Source organism: Panthera onca, chromosome B2, assembly GCF_046562875.1.
Source record: "Panthera onca isolate mPanOnc1 chromosome B2, mPanOnc1 haplotype 2, whole genome shotgun sequence".
In the NCBI taxonomy this organism is placed as follows: Eukaryota; Metazoa; Chordata; class Mammalia; order Carnivora; family Felidae; genus Panthera; species Panthera onca.
Window position 1 is genome coordinate 20,454,422 of NC_138343.1, and position 19,518 is coordinate 20,473,939.

The following is a 19,518-nucleotide window of genomic DNA, read 5'->3' on the forward strand; positions in this document are numbered from 1 at the left end:
GTTAAGCCCAGAATGATCTGAAAATGATGAAGCACCCAAAGACCACAGAATGGATTTTTTTTAAGTTATGTTCAGAGTCAGGGGGAAAAAAATCCAATCAGGAAATGATAGAACCACTGCTTGGGAAGAATGATGTAATATTAATATGCCACAGAAAGAAGGCAGATCTAATCAGCTCCCATTTTGTTTTGTTTTCATCTTTTCTGTTAGAACAAACAATGATTGGGAACATAATTTTCAGGGCTAAAATATTATCTTTGATATAACTAAAATAAATGGCTACTGATAAAAACATTACTTTTTAAAAGCAGAATCCTCCTCTTTTACCATATTCTCACAGGGAGGGACCTAACATTTTTCTGAAAGGGAAGTCACAGTCCCTGCCCTGCTGAAGAACTTGGGACCTATTCGGGACTAGGTTTGGGTAGGAGAGGAAGGCATGTTGTGAAACACTACTAAACCTCTGTGTAAGCAAATGCAAGGTAAAGTGGTGAAATACCCACATACCTGGTAAAGGAATTTCAAATAAGAGAAAATCCTTATAGGGAAAGCATTAATCTAGGAGGGCTTTATTATGAAGGCAGGACACCATAAACTGTTCTCTTAAGACAAGTAAAACATTGTCATTAGGAGACAGGACTAAGGAAAGCATTTTCAGTAGGGATAGTAAGTAGAATAATATTAATAACAACCTTCCTTGACTGCTTACAATGTGTGAGGAACTGCTCTAAGTGCTATTAGTATTTAAATTACTTGTCAGCCTAGTATCCACTCTGTTATCTCATTTATTGTCAGTTCTGAAGTCCTCTCATTAGTTGTTCCATTAATTTTACAAATGACGAACTGAGGTGCTGAGGTGTTAGGAAAAGCAACAGTGACAGTGCCTGGCTCATAGCAGATGCTCACTCGGTATTTGGCAAGTGAATGAGTGAGCAAGCAAACATGCAAGTTACACAACTAAGTGCTCAACTGTACATTTGACTACAGCTCCCTGTCACCTGCGTGCAAAACAGTGAAGTGAAAACACTTGTATACAGAAATAAAATGGGTTCAGTAAATGAAGAGGTCTGAAGAACTAATGGATGAAAACCAGTTTCATTGATGAGATCACAAGAGGAGAATGTTGAGGGTATAAGCCATGCCTTTAGAGGCAGGGATCTGATTGTATTTATTTTTGAAAAAATTTTAAAAATTTTTATCCAGTTTTTGAGAGAGAGAGAGACAGAATGCAAGTGGGGAAGGGGCAGAGAGAGAGGGAGACACAGAATCTGAAGCAGGCTCCAGGCTCTGAGCTGTCCACACAGAGCCCACCATGGGGCTCGAACTCACGAACGGTGAGATCATGACCTGAGCTGAAGTCGGACACTCAACTGACTGAGCCACCCAGGCGCCCCTTACAACCTGCTTTCTGCACTTATTAGTCATATTACCTACTGTTTGTACCTCAGGTTTTTACAGATGCCAGAAATCTGTGAAATGGGATAGTGATCCTCTCCTAATTTAGGAAGATGGGATTGAGAGGAGTAATACATGGAAAGTACTTAGGACAGGTCTGGGCACATAGTAATAATAAATAACTCTAATAATTATCATGAGCAGTTGTGGTTCATTAGAAAGGGAAGTCACTCGAAGGAAACAGTCCAGAGAAATTTATTTGAATCTGGCAGTGGCAGTCAGGATGAACTAGCAGGCAAGAGCAGAAGCAGGAATGGGAAGTTGTTGAAGCCTTGTGGGTACCAAGTACTGCCTGCAAGAGAGAAGTTTGTATGAATGAGAAAAAGGGAGAGGGAGGGCTAATGAATCAGAGAGACACTGTAGACATAATGAGAATGTAATGATAAATTTATCAGGCATTTTATATCTTTTTAGAGGATTCTGAAGCCATTGTTGACAACTTGCCATTGGAATTAGTACCTAAATGCCCTTGGCTTATACCTCAAGGCTCATGAATGATGTTGGTTCTAATTATGACATCCTAAATATATTGGCAAAACTTCTTTTTTCCCTTCTAGCCAGCCTATCACAAGCAAAATAATATCAGTTTTTTTGCATAGTTTCTTGAGATCTAAAACAATTCAAGTTTTGGGGGTGTTTCTTTTAGCTAAGTCTTGAACAAGGGCTGCTGGTTGAAAACCCATTGTCTGTTTTATTTCAGTGCAAACAGCTTCTGACGCAGTCTGTAGACTCCAACAGAAGGAGCAGGAACGAAAGAAGGTAAAAGTACATCATTTGGATAATGGGACCTACAGCTCCTATTATCATCATATTATTAGCAGTTGCTTTTTATTTAAAAAGTCTCTGAATTTGTTTTCTTTATGCAGTGATTTAAAAAGTTTAAAAATGGCTAATTCATTGAAGATGTGTTAAGGAGGTATGAACACTTGATTGTACCACCCATATTTTTATAATTCAAATTGCAGATCTCTTTTTTTTTTTCCTTTTCAACATTTCCAACTATTCCCTGAAAGCAGTATTTGTCTCATTGAGGAGAGAGTAAGACTTTTACATGGAACAAAAAATGCCTACCAGATTGGGAATATAAATCTTTTCTTTGAGCCTGAAGCACTGATGAGTATGTTATGTGTATTTCTTCTAGAAAAGGAAGCATTCATGCCCATGGATGGGTTACTTAATGAATAGTCATAAGAGTATGCGAAACACTTGCTGGGTAGTGCTTTGCTTATTGAAAGTATATCTTAAGTAAGTTTAGATGTAGAAAAACAACACAAGAATTTAAGGTCCTGTGATCATTTGCTATTTTCACTTACAGTTTCCATAAAGTATTTTTATAACTTATTCATTGTTCTGAACTAATAAAGATACACTTTTTAAGAAATGCTGAAAATACTGAGTCACTCTGAATATAGTGTCTTTTATGGGTAAATAAGTGTTGCTATCTCCATTTCTCTGGAATGTGCTGTGGTTAATCCACAATAATAGTTCAGATCTGCACTGTATATAAAAATACAGTGGAATAAACCATGCCAGAGTTTACATTTCTGTACCCTCTGCTCAACTCTAAATATTGATACAGAGTTTAAAATTCAGCAATTTGGTGAATTAGGCCTTAGTGAAAGGACTTAACATTTCAGGCAGGTGGGAAGGCTGCCCGAGAGGTGTAAGGTCACAGCAGGCTGGGTCAGGAGGCAGGGCCGTTGAGCATGTTGATAAAATGGCAAGGCAAGGCCACGGGCAGGATCATCTGTTACGGTGTCATGCTTGCATCATGTCCAGAGAACACTGTAAAGACAAGCACAGGACCTTACATAGCCATGCCAGGCTGACACCGGATGTGTTTCTTTAGTTCTCTCCTCTGCAAGGTGCCAGTGGCGATATTTCAATTTGTTAAGTGTAAGGCAGTTCATACACTCAGGAACTAGCAGTCTAGAAGAGGGAGCCCCAAACCACTAACACTAGTGCAGTGTAGGATAAACTAAGAGCTGTGATCAAGTTCCGAAGAACTTTGTAGGATCTTGGCTAATGTATTCAGAAGATGGTGACATTCAAGCCCAGCCTTGAGTAGTGGGTAGGAACTCAGTTTGATAGAGGATGGGAAGAAAGATATTGTAGGGCGAGGGATACAGTGTAAGCAAAGGTAAAAGATGTGAGAAGTCAGCAGTCTCACGCAGCTGACATGTAGAGTATCTAAATGGGTATTTCCAGAGATAATTGTAGAGTCTTGAATGCTGTATTGAACAGTTTGTTGTTGAGGGCATCAGGAGTATTTCTGTTTAAACAGAAATACTAGTGGATAGAACGCTGGCTGTACTGGCTATTCCTGTAAATAAGCAATTCTCTTGGTTTTCAAAATAAAATAAAAAAGAGTTGTGGTAGCACGTTGCTATGTGATTTAAGCAGATTCATGTGAATGTGCACTCACACATTATTGGTCTTCCTAAGACATTGTCAGTGCAGTTATGATTGTGATTAAATGGCAATTTTTGTCATTCTTGAGCATAACTAACCTAAAATTATAATTGGAATCGTTCCTCTTGTCACTTGGAACTTTTATCACATTTGGTGTATTAACTGTATATAGGCAGGAGAATGGCCGGCTTAGGTGAAGAAGTAACTGGCGTCTTCTACTTGTGGTAGTTCCTTTTGTCAGCCAGCCGTTTGCCCTTGGACAGGTCCTTGCCCTTCAAGCTCCTCATCTGCAAAATAAATACCGGTTTTGCTTACCTGATAGGTTGATTCTCTCCTTACCAGATAAATTGTATTACGTAATCTACATGAAACAGCTTTGCAGATTGTCTCTCACTCCAAATGTAAGGCACCATTTCTCCCCTGCCAGCCCAGTCGTTTGTTTAAGGTGCAGGTGTTCACTGTGCGGATAAGAGCCCTGCTGTGGTCTGGTTAGAGTTGGTGAAGCATTGGGAATCCTGCCCATTCATGATTTTCTAAATTAAAAGATACTAAGATACCATCACATGGTTTGAAAGAAAAAAAAAATGGCCTCAAGAAATAATAAAAGCCCTTAGATTATGTTGATCTTAAATATACTTCTTACAGGTATTATGTTAGAGAATGTTACTAAACCATTTTTTAATGTGGAATACACAATACAATGTACTGAAATGTGTTTCACTAAGAATTAGTATGCCATTTATGAAACCTACATGTATAAGAATCTGTTCTAGGGGCGCCTGGGTGGCTTGGTCGGTTAAGCATCTGACTTCGGCTCAGGTCATGATCTCACGGTCTGTGAGTTCGAGCCCCGCGTCGGGCTCTGTGCTGACAGCTCAGAGCCTGGAGCCTGTTTCAGATTCTGTGTCTCCCTCTCTCTCTGCTCCTCCCCTGTTCATGCTCTGTCTCTCTCTGTCTCAAAAATAAATAAACGTTAAAAAAAAAAAAAAAAAAAAAAGAATCTGTTCTGAATATTTTCTCACGATAATTTAATAAAATTAACCAGCTGAATGTTACACAAAATGTATTTCTCAGAGCTCAGAGAAAAGTAAAAATTCCTTATATCCTTTCAGGGCAATAAACTTTTAGTCTTTGTTTCTTTTCTAGTACTTCTCTAATTAGCAGAATATTTGAAATATGTATCTTTAAGGACTTTTTTTTTTTTACTGCTGTATCTGGTTTTTGCTGAAACTGACATGGCAGAGGTTTCAGATTACATATATATGTATATAAAAGATGTAGACATAAAGTTTAATGTTTTATCTAGCAAAGGCGTACAAAGAAAAATCGACCTGTAGCTTCATTTTACAATCTAATGGTAATTGTTGCCCTTGGTTATACTTTTGGCTACATTTTGTATATTTGAATACCTCTCAGGACAAAGAAAGATGGGAGTAGTAATGGAATAAAATAGACTATTGCCATTAATCATTAATTCTTTTATGTCAAGACAATTTGTGGAATTCTGTGGGAAGTAAATTATGATAAACGTCATTCATCCAAATTACACTTCCCACAATTGATACCTAAAAGTACATTCAGAAGAACAATAAATGCACATTCCCCAGTTATTTGACATATGTCTTGAAAAAGTACCCACTAACGCAAAGCTGCATTTTGGAAGCTAGCATTAAGAGTAGCGAAATGAAAATACAACTAGCTTAGAAAATTCACTGACTCTGAAAAATATTCCATCAAGGGAAACGAGCTGTTAATATCTATAAGTAGTTTAAACTTAGGTTCATGCACAAGTGTCAGTTTGTGAAGCCGTATTCAACCAGACTGGACATGATAATAAAATAAACATGAATCCTTTAATTCATCTTGTCTCTAGAAATTTATTAGATTTGGTTATACCCCTGCATGATTTTTTTCATGAGAGCAGTGAAATAGCATATCCATTATTCTTGATAGAGCTTAAAAATACAAATAGATCAGTATGTAGTATTCTATTTAAAATCCTTATGATGGCAGTTATTCTGACACTTCTTACTAAATGAATTAAATTCTTTATTTGTTGGTGTAAGGCATAGGTAAAATTAGTGACAGCGTATTATTGACAGATGTTTGAAAGGGCCTTAGACCCTCATTGGCTTATTCAGAGTTTTCCCTTAGACTAGGGTTTCCCAGCCTCTGCAGTATTGACATTTTGGAACAGATAATTCTTTGTTGTGGAAGCTGTCCTGTGCTTTGTGGGATGTTAGCATCCTTGGCTTTTACCCACTAGATGCCAGTAGCCCATCCTCTTGTGCTGTGATAACCAAAAATTTGAGGGACAAGAGGGTCAAAATCCACCTCCCCCCACCCCAGTTAAGAATCACTTAGACATAATATATGCAAAACTTTTATGTATCCCAGAGTTCATTTATAGACCTGTTTAAATTTATCTCTAAAGAGGTATATGTAAGCCAATTTTTATTACTAGTTCTTTCTCTCTTGTAGAAAGAGATGAAATCATTAGAGCTAAGTACTTCTGGTACACAGTTATGGTGTATTAATAAACTTTCTCTTCATTTTCTTTTTTTTATGTTTACTTTTTGAGAGAGAAAGGGAGAGAGAGACAGAGCATGAGTGGGGGAGGGGCTGGGAGAGAGGGAGACAGAATCCGAAGCAGGCTGCAGGTTCTGAACTGTCAGCACAGAGCCTGATGTGGAGCTCAAACCCATGAACCATCAGATCCCGACCTGAGCCAAAGTTGGAGGCTTAACCAACTGAGCCCCCCGGAAGCCCCTCATTTTTTTAAAGTTGGCATTTTCTAATTTTATCTTGAGAAAAACAAACGTATCCACTTATTTAAGAAATGCAGTTAATTTCATTTAGGAGGAACACTCTGAAACCTGATTTGAGAATTTTTTTGTTGTGGTAAAATACACAGAACATAAATTTTAACTATTTTTAAGTGTGCAAATCTGTGGCATTAAGTATACTCCTATTCTACAGTCATTACTACCATCCATTTCCAGAACTTTTTATCTTCCCCAGCTGAGACTGTGCTCATTGAACACTAGCTGCCCATCCCCACCCTCCCCCTCCATTCCTGGCGACCACCATTCTACTTTCTGTCTCTATAATTTGACTACTCTTGGCACCTTTTCTAAGTGGAATCATACAACATTATCTTTTTGTGAGTGGCTTATTTCTCTAACATAGTGTCTTCAAGGTTCCTCTGTGTTGTAGCAAGTATCAGAATTTCATTCCCTTTTAAGGATGACTAGTATTCCGTTGTATGTATATTCCATATTTGTGTATCTGTTCATTTGTGGGTACTTGGGTTGTTTCCACCTTTTCGCTTTTGTGAATAACACTGCTTTTAACATGAGTGCATGGTTCTTCTGGGTATATATTCAAAAGTGGACTTACTGGATGAAATGGTAATTCTGTTTTTAATTTTCTGAGGAAAATTTCCTGTTTTCCATGGCAGCTGCATTACTTTATAGTCCCTTCAGCAGTGCACAAGGGTTCCATTTTCTTCACATCCTGGTCAACTCGTTATTTTCTGTTTCTTTGGTAGCAGCAGTCCTGATGGGTGTGAGATGGTCTCTTATGGTTTCAATTTACATTTCATTAAGGATTAATGATGTTGAGTATCTTTTCCTTTGCTTATTGGCTGTTTGTGTATCTTCTTTCTAGAAATGTTCATTCAAGTCCTTTGTCCATTTTTTAAACCAGATTGTTTTTGTTGTTGTTGAATTTAGGAGTTCTTTATATAGTTTGGATATTAACCCTTTATCATATATATGATTTACAAACATGTTCTCCCATTCTATGGGTTGACTTTCACTCTGTTCATAGAGTCCTTTGATACACAAAAGTTTTTAATTTTGATGAAGTTCAGTTTATTTTTACTTTTGTTGTCTATTCTTTTGGTGTTCTAACAAATAAGTCATTGCCAAATCCAATGTCTTGAAACATCCCTCTCTTCTAAGAATTTTATAGTTTTAGGACTTAACATTTAGATCTTTGACCCATTTTGAGTAATTTTCGTATATGATGCAAGGGTCCATTTTCATTTTTATTTGCATGTGGATATCCAGTTTTCCCAGCACCATTTGTTGAAAGGATTGCCCTTTCCCTATTGAATGGTTTTGACACCCTTATCAAAAATTACTTGACCTTATATGCAGGGGTTTATTTCTTAATTCTTCTATTCTGATGGTCTCTCTATCTCTGTGGCAGTACCACACTATTTTGATTATAGTAGCTTCGTGGTAAGTTTTGAAATCAGGAAATGTATTTTATAAAATGTAGGTTTTATTATTATTCAGATATGGTGAGGCCAACAGATTAGGGGGTGGTTGCCATGGAAAGGTTGTTTGTTACTCATAGTTCCCAAGAAGAGGATGCCTGCCATGCACATGGGACCCTATGAGGAAGCACCAGAGTTAGTCAGGAGGCAGAGCAGGGAAAATGGGTTATTGTAGTTGCAGCAGGAAGGAACATGTGAGGCAGGATTAGCAGGTTTAGGATTGGCTAATTTGAATGATTTCAGCAGACTCTGGGGCATAGGGCTCTCCCTGGCTATCTGACCTTGTGTGATTAGGGCAGGTGGATAGTGGCCCAGAGGGTGAGAGCCCAGTAGAGGTGGTTGGGGTATAGGCTCTGGGCTGGTTAGCTTGCATATAAAAGGTATGCTATGGGGGAGTTGTTTACTATCTCTAGGAATAGGCTGGCCCTGGGAGGGACAGTCTCTCCAGGGCGAAAAGGGTCCCAGATGTCAAAGCCTCCTGGACACATGGTTAATAGAGTGTGAGACCAACTTTTCTTTTTTCAGGATTGATTTGGCTATTTGGTGTCACTTGAGATTTCATACGAATTTTAGGATGAATTCTTCTATTTCTGCAAAAAACATCATTGGGATTTTAATAAGGATGCCATTGACCCTGCAAATCACTTTGGATAGTGCTGACATCTTAACTACATTAAATCTTCCAGTCCATGAACATGAGATGACTTTCCAATGACTGTGTCTTTAATTTCTTTTTCAGGAATGTTTTATAGTTATCAGTGTATGTCTTTTTTCCTCCTTGGTTAAATTCATTCCCAAATACTTTATTCTTTTCAATACTGTTGTAAATGGAATTTTCTTAATACCTTTTTTGGATTGTTCATTGTTAAGAGTATAGAAATGCAACTGATTTTTGAGTATTGATTTTGTATCCTGCAAAATTTGCTGACTTTGTTTATTCTAGTAAGTTCTTTGTTGCAATCTTCTGGTTTTCTACATATAATATCATGTTGTCTGTAAGAACAGATAATTTTACTTCTTTCTTTCCGATTTGGATGCTTGCTTGCTCTCTCTCTCTCTCTCTCTATCCAAATTGCCCTGGTCAGGACTTCTAATACTATGTTGAGTAGAAGTGGTAAAAGCAGAATCGCTGTCTCCTTCCTGCTACTGGAGGGAAAGCTTTCAGTTCTTCACCACTGGATATGAGGCTAACTGTGAGTTTTTCACCTATGGCCTTTATTATGTTGAGATAGTTTCCTTCTATTACTAGTTTGTGCAGTGTTTTTATCATGTAAGGGTCTTGAACTTTGTCAAATGTGTTTTCTGCAGAGATTGACATGATTTTGTGTTTTTCCCCCTTCATTCTGTTGATGTAGTATATTTCATTTATTGATTTGCATGTATTGAACCATGCTTATGGTCCAAAAACACTTGTTTATGGTGTATGATCCTTTTAATATGCTGTTGAATTCAGCTTGCTAGTATTCATCAGGAATATTGATCTGCAGTTCTTTTTTCTTATAGTGTCTTTGTCTGGCTTTGGTCTCAAGACATTGATGGCCTCATAGAATGAGTTGGGAAGTCTTCCCTCCTCTTCAGTTATTTGAAGAGTTGGAGAAGGATTAATGTTCATTCTTCTTTAAATGTTTGGTAGTATCACCAGTGAACTCGTCTGGTCTGGGGTGACTTGATTTTTAATGCCACGTGCTTTTTCATATGACCTCTTGCTAGAAAAAGAAAAACTAGTGCAAAGTTAGTTCTACCTTTGTTTTGAAAATTAGCAGGAGTCCCACATATAAGTCCCCAGGTGGGTGGTACACAGTGTGTGCCTATGGATTTTTTTTTCTGCCTGTTCAGGCATATTCAGTCAGGTTTTTTAAAGCTCTTAATTACTTTTGAAACTGGAATGTAAAATACTTATTAGTTTCTGTCATTTTTAAAACATTGCTGATCCTGAGAGACTAATAATTTAAATATTTCGTTTAAATAGCATTATATAGCAAAAAGAGTAGAAAACTGGATTTTTAACCTTACTCTACCCTGTTCTCACTGTGTGACCTTGGAAATTGGTCTATAGGAGCAGTGTATGTACAGTATTTTATACCTAGAATAGACCTGGTTTTAACATCCCCCCAACAAAATTATTTTTAATTAATAAACCTGATGTTAAAGAATAATAAGAAAAAAAAATGCAGGTGGTGTTCTTTTTAACTTTATGTATGTAGTCACACCGGTAAAAAAAAAATTAAAAATTTAAGAAATATTACACCACCAAAGGAAAAAAAGAAGAGATTAATAAATTTAAGTACATCAATTATTTAAAAAAAAAAAAAAAAAAGGAAGCACCTATTATCCAAATTAATGTTATGGTAATGAGTAATAATATTTTAGTTTGCTTTTGATTCTTATGCAAATTTATTAATAACTTCATCTAATTTGATCTTTGACTATTTAAATAGTATAGACGGATTTATCAATCAGGTTTGAGTCATAGTTGATTAAAAATGCTTTTTTTTATAATTTTGAAAAATTTCTCACATGAAGCAATAGATACATAGTTCAGAAAAGTTTTAAGCATAAAGTAAGTCTGGAAGAGCTTTATAAAAATCACATATCACGATCAATTCCAGAAATGCAATGCTGTCTTTGTTTCTTTGGCAACTATTCTAGTGGCTCCCAATGCCCCCACAGTATAAAAAAGTTTAAGTACAAATAAAAACATATGCAAGTTTAAGTACCAAGAAAAGATAACATAGAAGAATGGATTGGAACTAATTCAGGTTTCATCTGCAGTTGCTCTACTCTCATTATTTAAGTGCAGTAATATTTCATTACTCCCAGGGAGTTGGACGGGCTGAGCATCTAAAGAAAGCTTAAATGATTCTGAATTATTAGGAATTTGCTTTTTAAATAAACGTGTATAGCCGACTTCACCTTTGTCTGGGACGGGCTACGTAACTAGAAGTCCTCTAAATTAACTTCAGTGTAAAACACAAAACTTATTAAAGGATAAACAATAGAAATGTGTTAATTTGAAACATACTATTAAAATTCGACAGTAACCTCAGTAATTATTTACAGCTTTAGACCAAAGAGAGATTTTTGGTTTAGGAGTATTTTATCACCAGCATTTTTCAGTATTGTCAGTGTCTGCTGATGATAAAACACAGTCTTTCATTTGTTTGTGTCATTGATTTAAATTCTCTACAGACAATACACTCTTATTGCTTGCACCCAGGGCAGAGCTCTCCCACCCTCCTGCTGTTGCTGTGCCTCTCGTACATATTGTGTCATTACTGAAAAGAGAAGGCTGCAGACCATCCTATGTAATAGGACTTCATTTTGTTGTTCTTAAAGAAATATGTTTGTATAAACATCAGGAAAAAATCTTCAGTACTCATTGAACTACTAATAATGCCAGGAAAAAGGATCCTAGAGAAAGGATTTGGTATGTATGTAGGGGAACTGTCACTTCCTATTAGACTTGTATGAATCTGTTTGAATGTAACTATAGTTTGATGGGATTGTTTTTCAGATGTGTTTTAATTAGAGGAATACTTATTTCAGACTAAGTCTTCTGTAGAACCCCATTAATTGAACATAAAAGCAGAATGGCTATTTTTGAAAGTGATGGGCACAGGTGATGGTAGTATACAGTTAGTTCAGTATTTATAAAAGATTTTTCCTTATTTTTCTGAGAGTTCTTTGTATTATAAACAGATTCATTGGCACGTCAGGCTAAATCTGTGGATTTTCTAAGTGTATGAACTGGGGTGCATGCTGGCATTAGAATGGCTTTGGTGGCACCGAGGATGTAGTGTGGCAGTCTGTCGGGAGGCATATCTGCTGCTTCTGATGAAGCAGCTGCTCAGCTCCTTGTTATTTTGTCCAGTAAAGTCACAGCTGGCCAGGTCGCATGTCCTCACATTTGGAGTAGATACACCCTAGGATAACCTTCACGCCTATTGACTTAGAACACTGTTTACCTTTTGCTTGAGTGATAAGTGAGAGACAGCTAATTGGGGCATTTTCTGCTATTGTATACAGTAAAACCTTATGTGTCTAGGAGTTTTAGCCAAGTTTACCACAAGGCTGAGGTTTTATCTTCTTCAAGCACACCACTTTTATAACTTTATCTTGGATGGAAATCTTTAAAAACATCTTTCATACTTGTTTAAGCAGCTAATGTGTTTTGCAGATGGATTCTGAGTCCCATGGTCTTTGGGACCTGCAGGGCTCTAAGAGTAGGCAGCAGCCTGGGGAGGGCAGGAGGCTCCGTGATGTCCCCGAACCCCCAGGACCTCCTCTGCCTGCACGTGCTCCACACTATGTACACATGCTGCTTCACAAAGAAAATAGTAAGTTTAAGAATCAAAAAAATTTATATATGTGTGTATATATATATATGTATATATATATATATACACACATATATACATATATATATATAATTTCATACTTTCCTGGTTTTTGCAAAAAATTTACTAAATGTTATAGACTAACTTTCTTTACGAATTAGGAATTACTGAGAATATACAGTTTTACATTATGGTGAATATGGAGATGTCCTCAGGGAATTAAGAGAAAGAGAGAATGTTCTTTTTTTTTAATCTTTTTTTTTTTTTTTTTTTTTTTTTTTTTTTTTTTTTTTTTTTTTTTTTTTTTTAGAGCGAGAGAATGTGAGCAGGGGAGAGGGCACAGGGAGAGCGGTAGAAGGAGAGAGAGAGAGAGAACCTTTGACTTATTTATTTGTTTGCTTGTTTATTTTGTGAGAGAGAAAGACAGAAGGCACAGGCAGGGGAGGGGCAGAGAGAAGGAGAGACAGTCCCAAGCAGGCTCTGCACCATCAGCACAGAGCCTGATGCTGTGCCCAAACTCACAAACTGTGAGATCATGACCTGAGCCGAGATCAAGAGTCAGACACTTAACCAACTATGCCACCCAGGTGCCCCAAGAGAGAGAATATTTAAGCTGGCTCCCCACTCAGCACGGAGCCCAACACAGGTCTCAATCCCACAACTCTGGGATCATGACCTGAACCGAAATCAAGAGTTGGATACTCAACCAACTGAGCCACCTAAGCACCCCAAGAGAGTGGTTTTCTGTACCAAATGCCCTCAAAGACTGTGTTTTAAGTTTTTGTTATCTGTGTTCTCCTGCCCTATATGTAAGGCTGATGCCTATCATTTCTTCCGGTCTCATTTATCAGCATTTTTTTTCTAATTTGTGACATTTAATATGGTGTACTTTTGGAAACCCAGTTAACTAACGGTTGGAATTATGTGTAAAGTGGGGCGCCTGAGTGGCTCAGTTGGTTGGGTGTCCGACTTCAGCTCAGGTCATGATCTTGCAGTCTGTGGGTTCAAGCCCCGCATCAGGCTGTGTGCTGACAGCTCGGAGCCTGGAGCCTGCTTCGGATTCTGTGTCTCCCTCTCTATCTGCCCCTCCCATACTCACGCTGTCTGTCTGTCTGTCTCTCTCTCTCTCAAAAATAAATAAACATAAAAAAAAAAAAAGAATTACGTGTAAAGTAAGGTAAGTAGATTCAAAATCAGAAGAGCTTTTCAGGAACACCACAATGCTTGTAATTGGACTTCTTGGTATCTTTTTTTTCTTTTGATGGATTAAGTCTTACCATATAGTTCTCAACTAAATTTCAGGAAGATGTTATTTCCTGGTAGCCAAATTTTATTTATGTATATAAAGAGTATGGGATTGTCAGTATATGAATGTATAAACTGCCTTCCATTTTTTGTTTTTGTTTTTGTTTTTGTTTTTACTGATTGCTAGGAAGAATGCAAGTTTGCATAGCACTTACTGTTATTAAAAGTGAGAGGCTATGAAATAGAATGACTTTAAGAACTTCTTGATAAGAAAGCAGGACTAGATTTTCAACTGGATTAGAAACTGGTCAGCATTCAACATCTTTTCACCTGGACTGTGAGGCCAAGACATGATCTGTCTTCTGTGCAAAAGCTAGTTGGGTAGTTACATGTATATATATAAAATATCATAACATCCTGAAACTATAAAATAGACATACCAGTATTTAGCAACATCTTGAAGTCTTTTCTTAGAACCAGGTGGTAAATAGTGGAATCATCAAGGAAGATTGAATTGAGTACAGGAATGGGAAGAGGAAAGTCACTTTTATTTGAGTGCCTGTATTCATATTATTACAAGAATCTGTTCCTGAAATTAAATTATTAAAATTAAAGGGAAAAATGGGGAAGATAAAAAGTGGTTTGATCTGGCTTCTAGATGTTTTGCTTATAATTCATATAATAGTAATATCAGTTTTCATTAAGCTCCACAGGCACTGAGCTAGGACCTTAACATGTATTACCTCTGGTCTTCATAAATATTATTTATGACTGTAAAGTATTAGTCTCCTCATTTTAAAGTTAAAGAAACTTGTAACTTGCTCAGCCTCATGCAACTAGTAGCAAGTGAACCAGAATTTGAAGTGTGCTTCCCAAATCTTCATTTTTCTGTGGAGTTGTACTAGAAAAAGTGCTCTCTGGTGGGAAGTGGAGTCCGGCCTGTTGCCTTATGGTCCAAATCACAGGGTTGGCTGGGCCAGATATGGTACGTATCCTAAAAGAATAAGAAGAAAAGAAAAGGCAGTTAAACAGCATCTGAGCGTGCCTGTTTCGTTAGTGTTTTCTGTATTTATTAAAAAGTAAGTTACAGCTAAAGCAGGATTCCATTTTTGAGGGAGCTCGTTTGCATTTTCTTCTCTCTCAGAATATAATATGTTTGCCAAAGTTCCATGAAAAGAGTTTAATGAATTCTTCATGTTTTATTCATCTTTTGGAGAATTGTAGTCCATGAGGCTGAAAAGTTAAAAGGTAAAGTGGATTTTGGTTAACCTGTTTCCCAAATTTATAGCATCAACAACCCCTCCCTAGCCCTCTCACCCACCACCGTAGTGCCTGTGCAGGTCCCAGGGTCTGGGACACCTACTAAAAGGGAACATTTGACTTTAACTCAAACCTCAGCCTCTAATCCAGCCTCTTTTCGCTTGAAAAGGCTTGGTACAGAGGAACTTCAGATCACATTGGCAGAAAAAGCTCTTCTAATAGTTGTTTCTGTGTTGCGAAAGAGACTTTTAGCTACCTGTGTAAACCTTCCTCTGGAAAGATCCGATTTGCTCTTTGTGATAGAAAAGGCATGGGTTGGGTATCACAAAGACCTAAGTTTGAGTCCAACTTCATAGCTGAGTGACCGTGAAGAAATTAAATGTGGTGTCCTTTAAACCTTAATTTCTTCATCTGTAAAGTGAAAGTAATGTAATTTTATGAGAGCAGTTTTTAGAAGCAGGTAAGATAGACAAAACAGCTAGCAAAAATATGCGCTTCATAAATACCTAAAGAATGATGGATCGTCCAGCTTTTCATCCTGTTTATCATCAGGACTCAGAGGGGAGAGAAACCAGAGCAGCAAGGACACATGGCAGCATGAAAACACAGCTTCCTTTTTTTCCTGTTACCTATCTTTCTGGTGTGGCCAGGCACCTGGGCACCAATGTCTGTGTATACCAGGTGTCCTGTTTCCGTTAGAGTGCTGGAAATTAGTGCTGACATGAGGCGCTTTGTAACTTGTTATGGTCTGCATCTGTCACAGTTTTTGTTTGCTTCATAGGACTTAGTCTGTATCAAAGCTTAACTTCTGAAGACATGTATGTAGAGCATTTAAGGCAGGGATAAAGGATAAAGTTATTTTGCAGACTCTCTTTTCCTCTTCAGCTCTTTGTTGTGCATCTTCAAAGATAATTTTAATTGTACTAAATGTATGCCTTTTTGACATACACGTGGTTTTATCTTTATTGTCGTGGTACTCAAAAGGAAATTTTTTCGTCTTCATCTAGAAATACTAAGAAAATCTCAAGAAGAACTTAATATATCTGACGCAGACGCGTTAGGTGTTTACTTACTTTAAGGGATGGAATTGAAGACATGTCTTCCATTCTTTTCCAGTGATTCACAATCTATACTTTTTTCATGTATCTAAATATGGAAGACCTGCACTTTAATTTAATATAATAATGCTTCTTTTTGGCATATATTCTTTAAACTTGATGTAAAATTTATAGGTAGTTAAATGGAACTTGAGGAGAAATAGAGGCATAAACTTTTACTTGGATTGTGTTTGATTTTGTCATTTAAAGATACCAGACATTTTTGAGATTTCAGAAATATGGTTACCCATGTTCAGTCATGGTAAGAGAAGCCTTAGATGTTTCTATACGTCATGTTCCTATTGGACATTAAAACTGTAATGCAATTTTAGCATGTGTCTTTCAAACTTATTGCTGTAGTAACCAAATATTAAGAGGTAAAGTTATGTTTGTCTCTTCTGCATAGCAGAATAATTGTCTGAAAAATGTCATGTGACTTTTAAATTTCTTTTCTCAGATTCTTAATGACCATTTAATAGCTAGTGAAAAACAGCATATAATCCAGTGGGAAGATTTCATGAAAGAACAACACAGCAAACAGGCTGAAGTGGATGAAGAACACAGAAAAGCCATGGAGAGACTTAAAGAACAGTATGCCGAGATGGAGAAGGACCTAGCAAAATTTTCAACCTTTTAAGAACTTGAACCACAAGAGTGACAAAGTAATAAGAAAACATTGACTTCCCCCAAAAAACTGTTCCTACCAAACCATTTAGCCTCTGCTTCAAGCTTAGCAATATATTCAGTGGCACTTTTACATCAGAAGAAAGAAAGGTCTTACTGGAGTCTTAAGTGTTTAATAGAAGAGAGCTACATCTTTCCAGTTTTAAGTGCCTATATATGATTATTTGAATGGGGAGGAGTAGCAGGAAAAATGGTACAAATTTGTTTTTTGTTAATCAGAATTGGGTGTTCTTTCCATTGATCATCTCAGAGAACTGTTAAGTACAGGCTTCTTAGAAAAATAATTTAATTCATTCTCACACAGGGTGAACAGTAGTTATTTGACTTAGAAGCAGATACAGTAGCTGCCTGTCATAACGTCCTTGGCTATTGGAAGAGTGTTATACAGTATTATTCCATGAGTAATGTAGACAAAAACAAGTGTCTTTGGAGCAGAGATCATATTTAAGAGAGGGGACAGTCAAAACCTTGTCTCTACTGAGGCAAAGATGGCCACGTTGGCCTTTGAACTGCCTGCTGGGAAAGGTTACAGATTTTGCAGTTCAGCATAATGCCGTGTGTTTCACTGAGTGACAGAACACACTTGTTAAATTTTGTGGCCTTCCGGCACTTAATATTTTCAACTTTTAAAACATACTTAGAAGGAAAAGCTTACCAAAAATATATTTGACTTTTAGCCTTTCCAAGAACCATAATCTTGTCCGTAGTATTCACCTCATTTACCTCGTTTTTGTGTCTGTTTTGCTGTGGGTAAGCTTTGTAAGATAAATAATGTCCATACATGTTTCAACTGTTTAATGAGTAATCAGCAGAATCTGCCAAGGAGTCCCTCTGGAACCATATAAAGATTCTGGCTCTGAATAAACCAGAAGTGTTTGCCCACATAGCAAATGATCCATGTTAAATGTAAATCCTTTTTTAGTGTTCAACGTCTGTTCTCATAAGCAGGTGTATTATGATGAAACATGTACCAATTCTGTCATCACTGTGATCTTTAAAAAAAAAAAAACCTGCTTTTAACAGTCTAATTGAGGAACTAAATTGATTTTTTTATTTGCCATAAACCAAGCAAAATTAAATGCAATAATTTCTTGAGATTTATGGCAAATGAATTTGAGGTATGGGTAAATCTTTCAAATATTTTTTTAGTGCTCTTCAGTAAAGAAAGGGGCAGGAAAGAAAATACCCGACTCTCTTGTGTTATCTCAGTCTTGCTACTGCAGAAAAGTGACAATGCTTGCTTGTGTAAATTTATGGCCCCCTGTCAAAGCTTCATTCTTGGCTCCATGTTGAAAATGTGATTAAAGTTAATAGAGGAGATGAAATAAGTATTTGAGATTTCTTTCAATAACACTGAACTTCTGCCAACTTTCTCTGTCCGCTACTGTAGGCTTGACAGGTTCATCAATCATTCTCTGGTACCTGGACTAAAAAAGAGCACTTGCTGACACAAAGGCATGTTGGAATTTTCTTAATTCTCTTTCAGTGGATGGAAAAAAATAAAACCGTACTTCCAAAAATAGCCCACACATGAAAAGGGAGGGGAACCTGAAATGAAAATTCCCTTTGTACTGTAGGCAGTTTTTGGAATGCTGTTAATTGCCTGTGCACCGTTTGAACAGATGCTATAACCAAGAAATCGGGACTGTGTGTGTGAGAGCAAATGTACTCTTAACTGGTTCCTCCATCCACTCGTGCAGCAGAGGTTTCTGATGGTGTTTGTTCATCTCATATGAATAATAAATACCATTATAAGTTCGTATATTTTACATAAGGATCTAAAGGACTTCTTAAACTAAAATGAATTGGTGGGCATCTTGAACTTTAAACGTTAAGATAGTACATTCTTTATTTACAACTTTGTGAGCTATTCAACATAGTGTGTAAAAGAGACAGTTGGTTTGCCTTCCCCTTAATATTTTCCCTCGCATCTCAGTTTCCAAAGCACTTTTGATAGATATTTTATTTACATAAAAAGTTAACTTTAATTTTCAACATTTCTACTGTTTATGTGGTTGAGCAGAGGTAATATAGGTTCTGTGTAGCTCACAGGATTATTTTATAATGATCAAATGAAATAATGTTCTGTCCTTTTAAAGTGCTATAGCAACATTTGTTTTTAAGGCCTAAGTATTTTCTGTTTTTCATTATGATTTCTTTTTTTGACTTAATATTTGCGGGTGGTTTTTCATTTCATAACCTGTAGATTTTTAAATTGTTCTTATAATGAATTTATGCTGTAATTGGATTGTGGTTAGAGAATGGGGCCATATCAGACTGGTACATTGAAATTTATTTGCTTTATGACCTAAAATATTGTTAGTTTTTGTAAGTGTTTCACTAGTGTTTCAACATACACTGTTTTCCAGTTATTGGGTATCCATTAAAAAAACTTACAGTGTTGTTCAAATTATCTGTTTTACTGTTTTCCTTCTCAGTGATCCCTCAGATTCTGAGATATGTTGAAATTTCCTACTCTAGTGGATATTCTAATTCTTCCTGTCATTCTGTCAATTTTCATTTTCTGTATTTTGAAACTTTCTTATTAGGTACATATAAGTTTAGCATTTTCTTTCTTCAAAGCTTAGAATAAATCTTACATTTATAGTATAGCTTCTATTCCTAGTAATGTTTTGTATTTAGTTTTGTATTACTTTTAAATCTGTGTTTTTTAACAAAAATTCTAGGTGGATTTTTTTCTTTCTATCTGATTATCTTTTAAGTGGAGGGTTTAATCCATTTA

At 36.6% G+C, this 19,518-nt stretch overlaps 1 protein-coding gene across 1 annotated transcript in view; it reads left to right on the top strand.

The window, feature by feature from the left end:
* BLOC1S5 (biogenesis of lysosomal organelles complex 1 subunit 5) overlaps positions 1–19,185 on the top strand; it is a 45,873-nt gene extending 26,688 nt beyond the window's left edge. The window contains exons 4-5 of the mRNA XM_060614842.2: positions 2,156–2,214; positions 16,549–19,185. Of these exons, the coding sequence (XP_060470825.1) occupies positions 2,156–2,214; positions 16,549–16,728 (239 nt within the window). The 3' untranslated portion in view covers positions 16,729–19,185. The remainder of the gene's footprint in view (positions 1–2,155; positions 2,215–16,548) is intronic.
* The last annotated feature ends 333 nt before the right edge of the window (positions 19,186–19,518 follow it).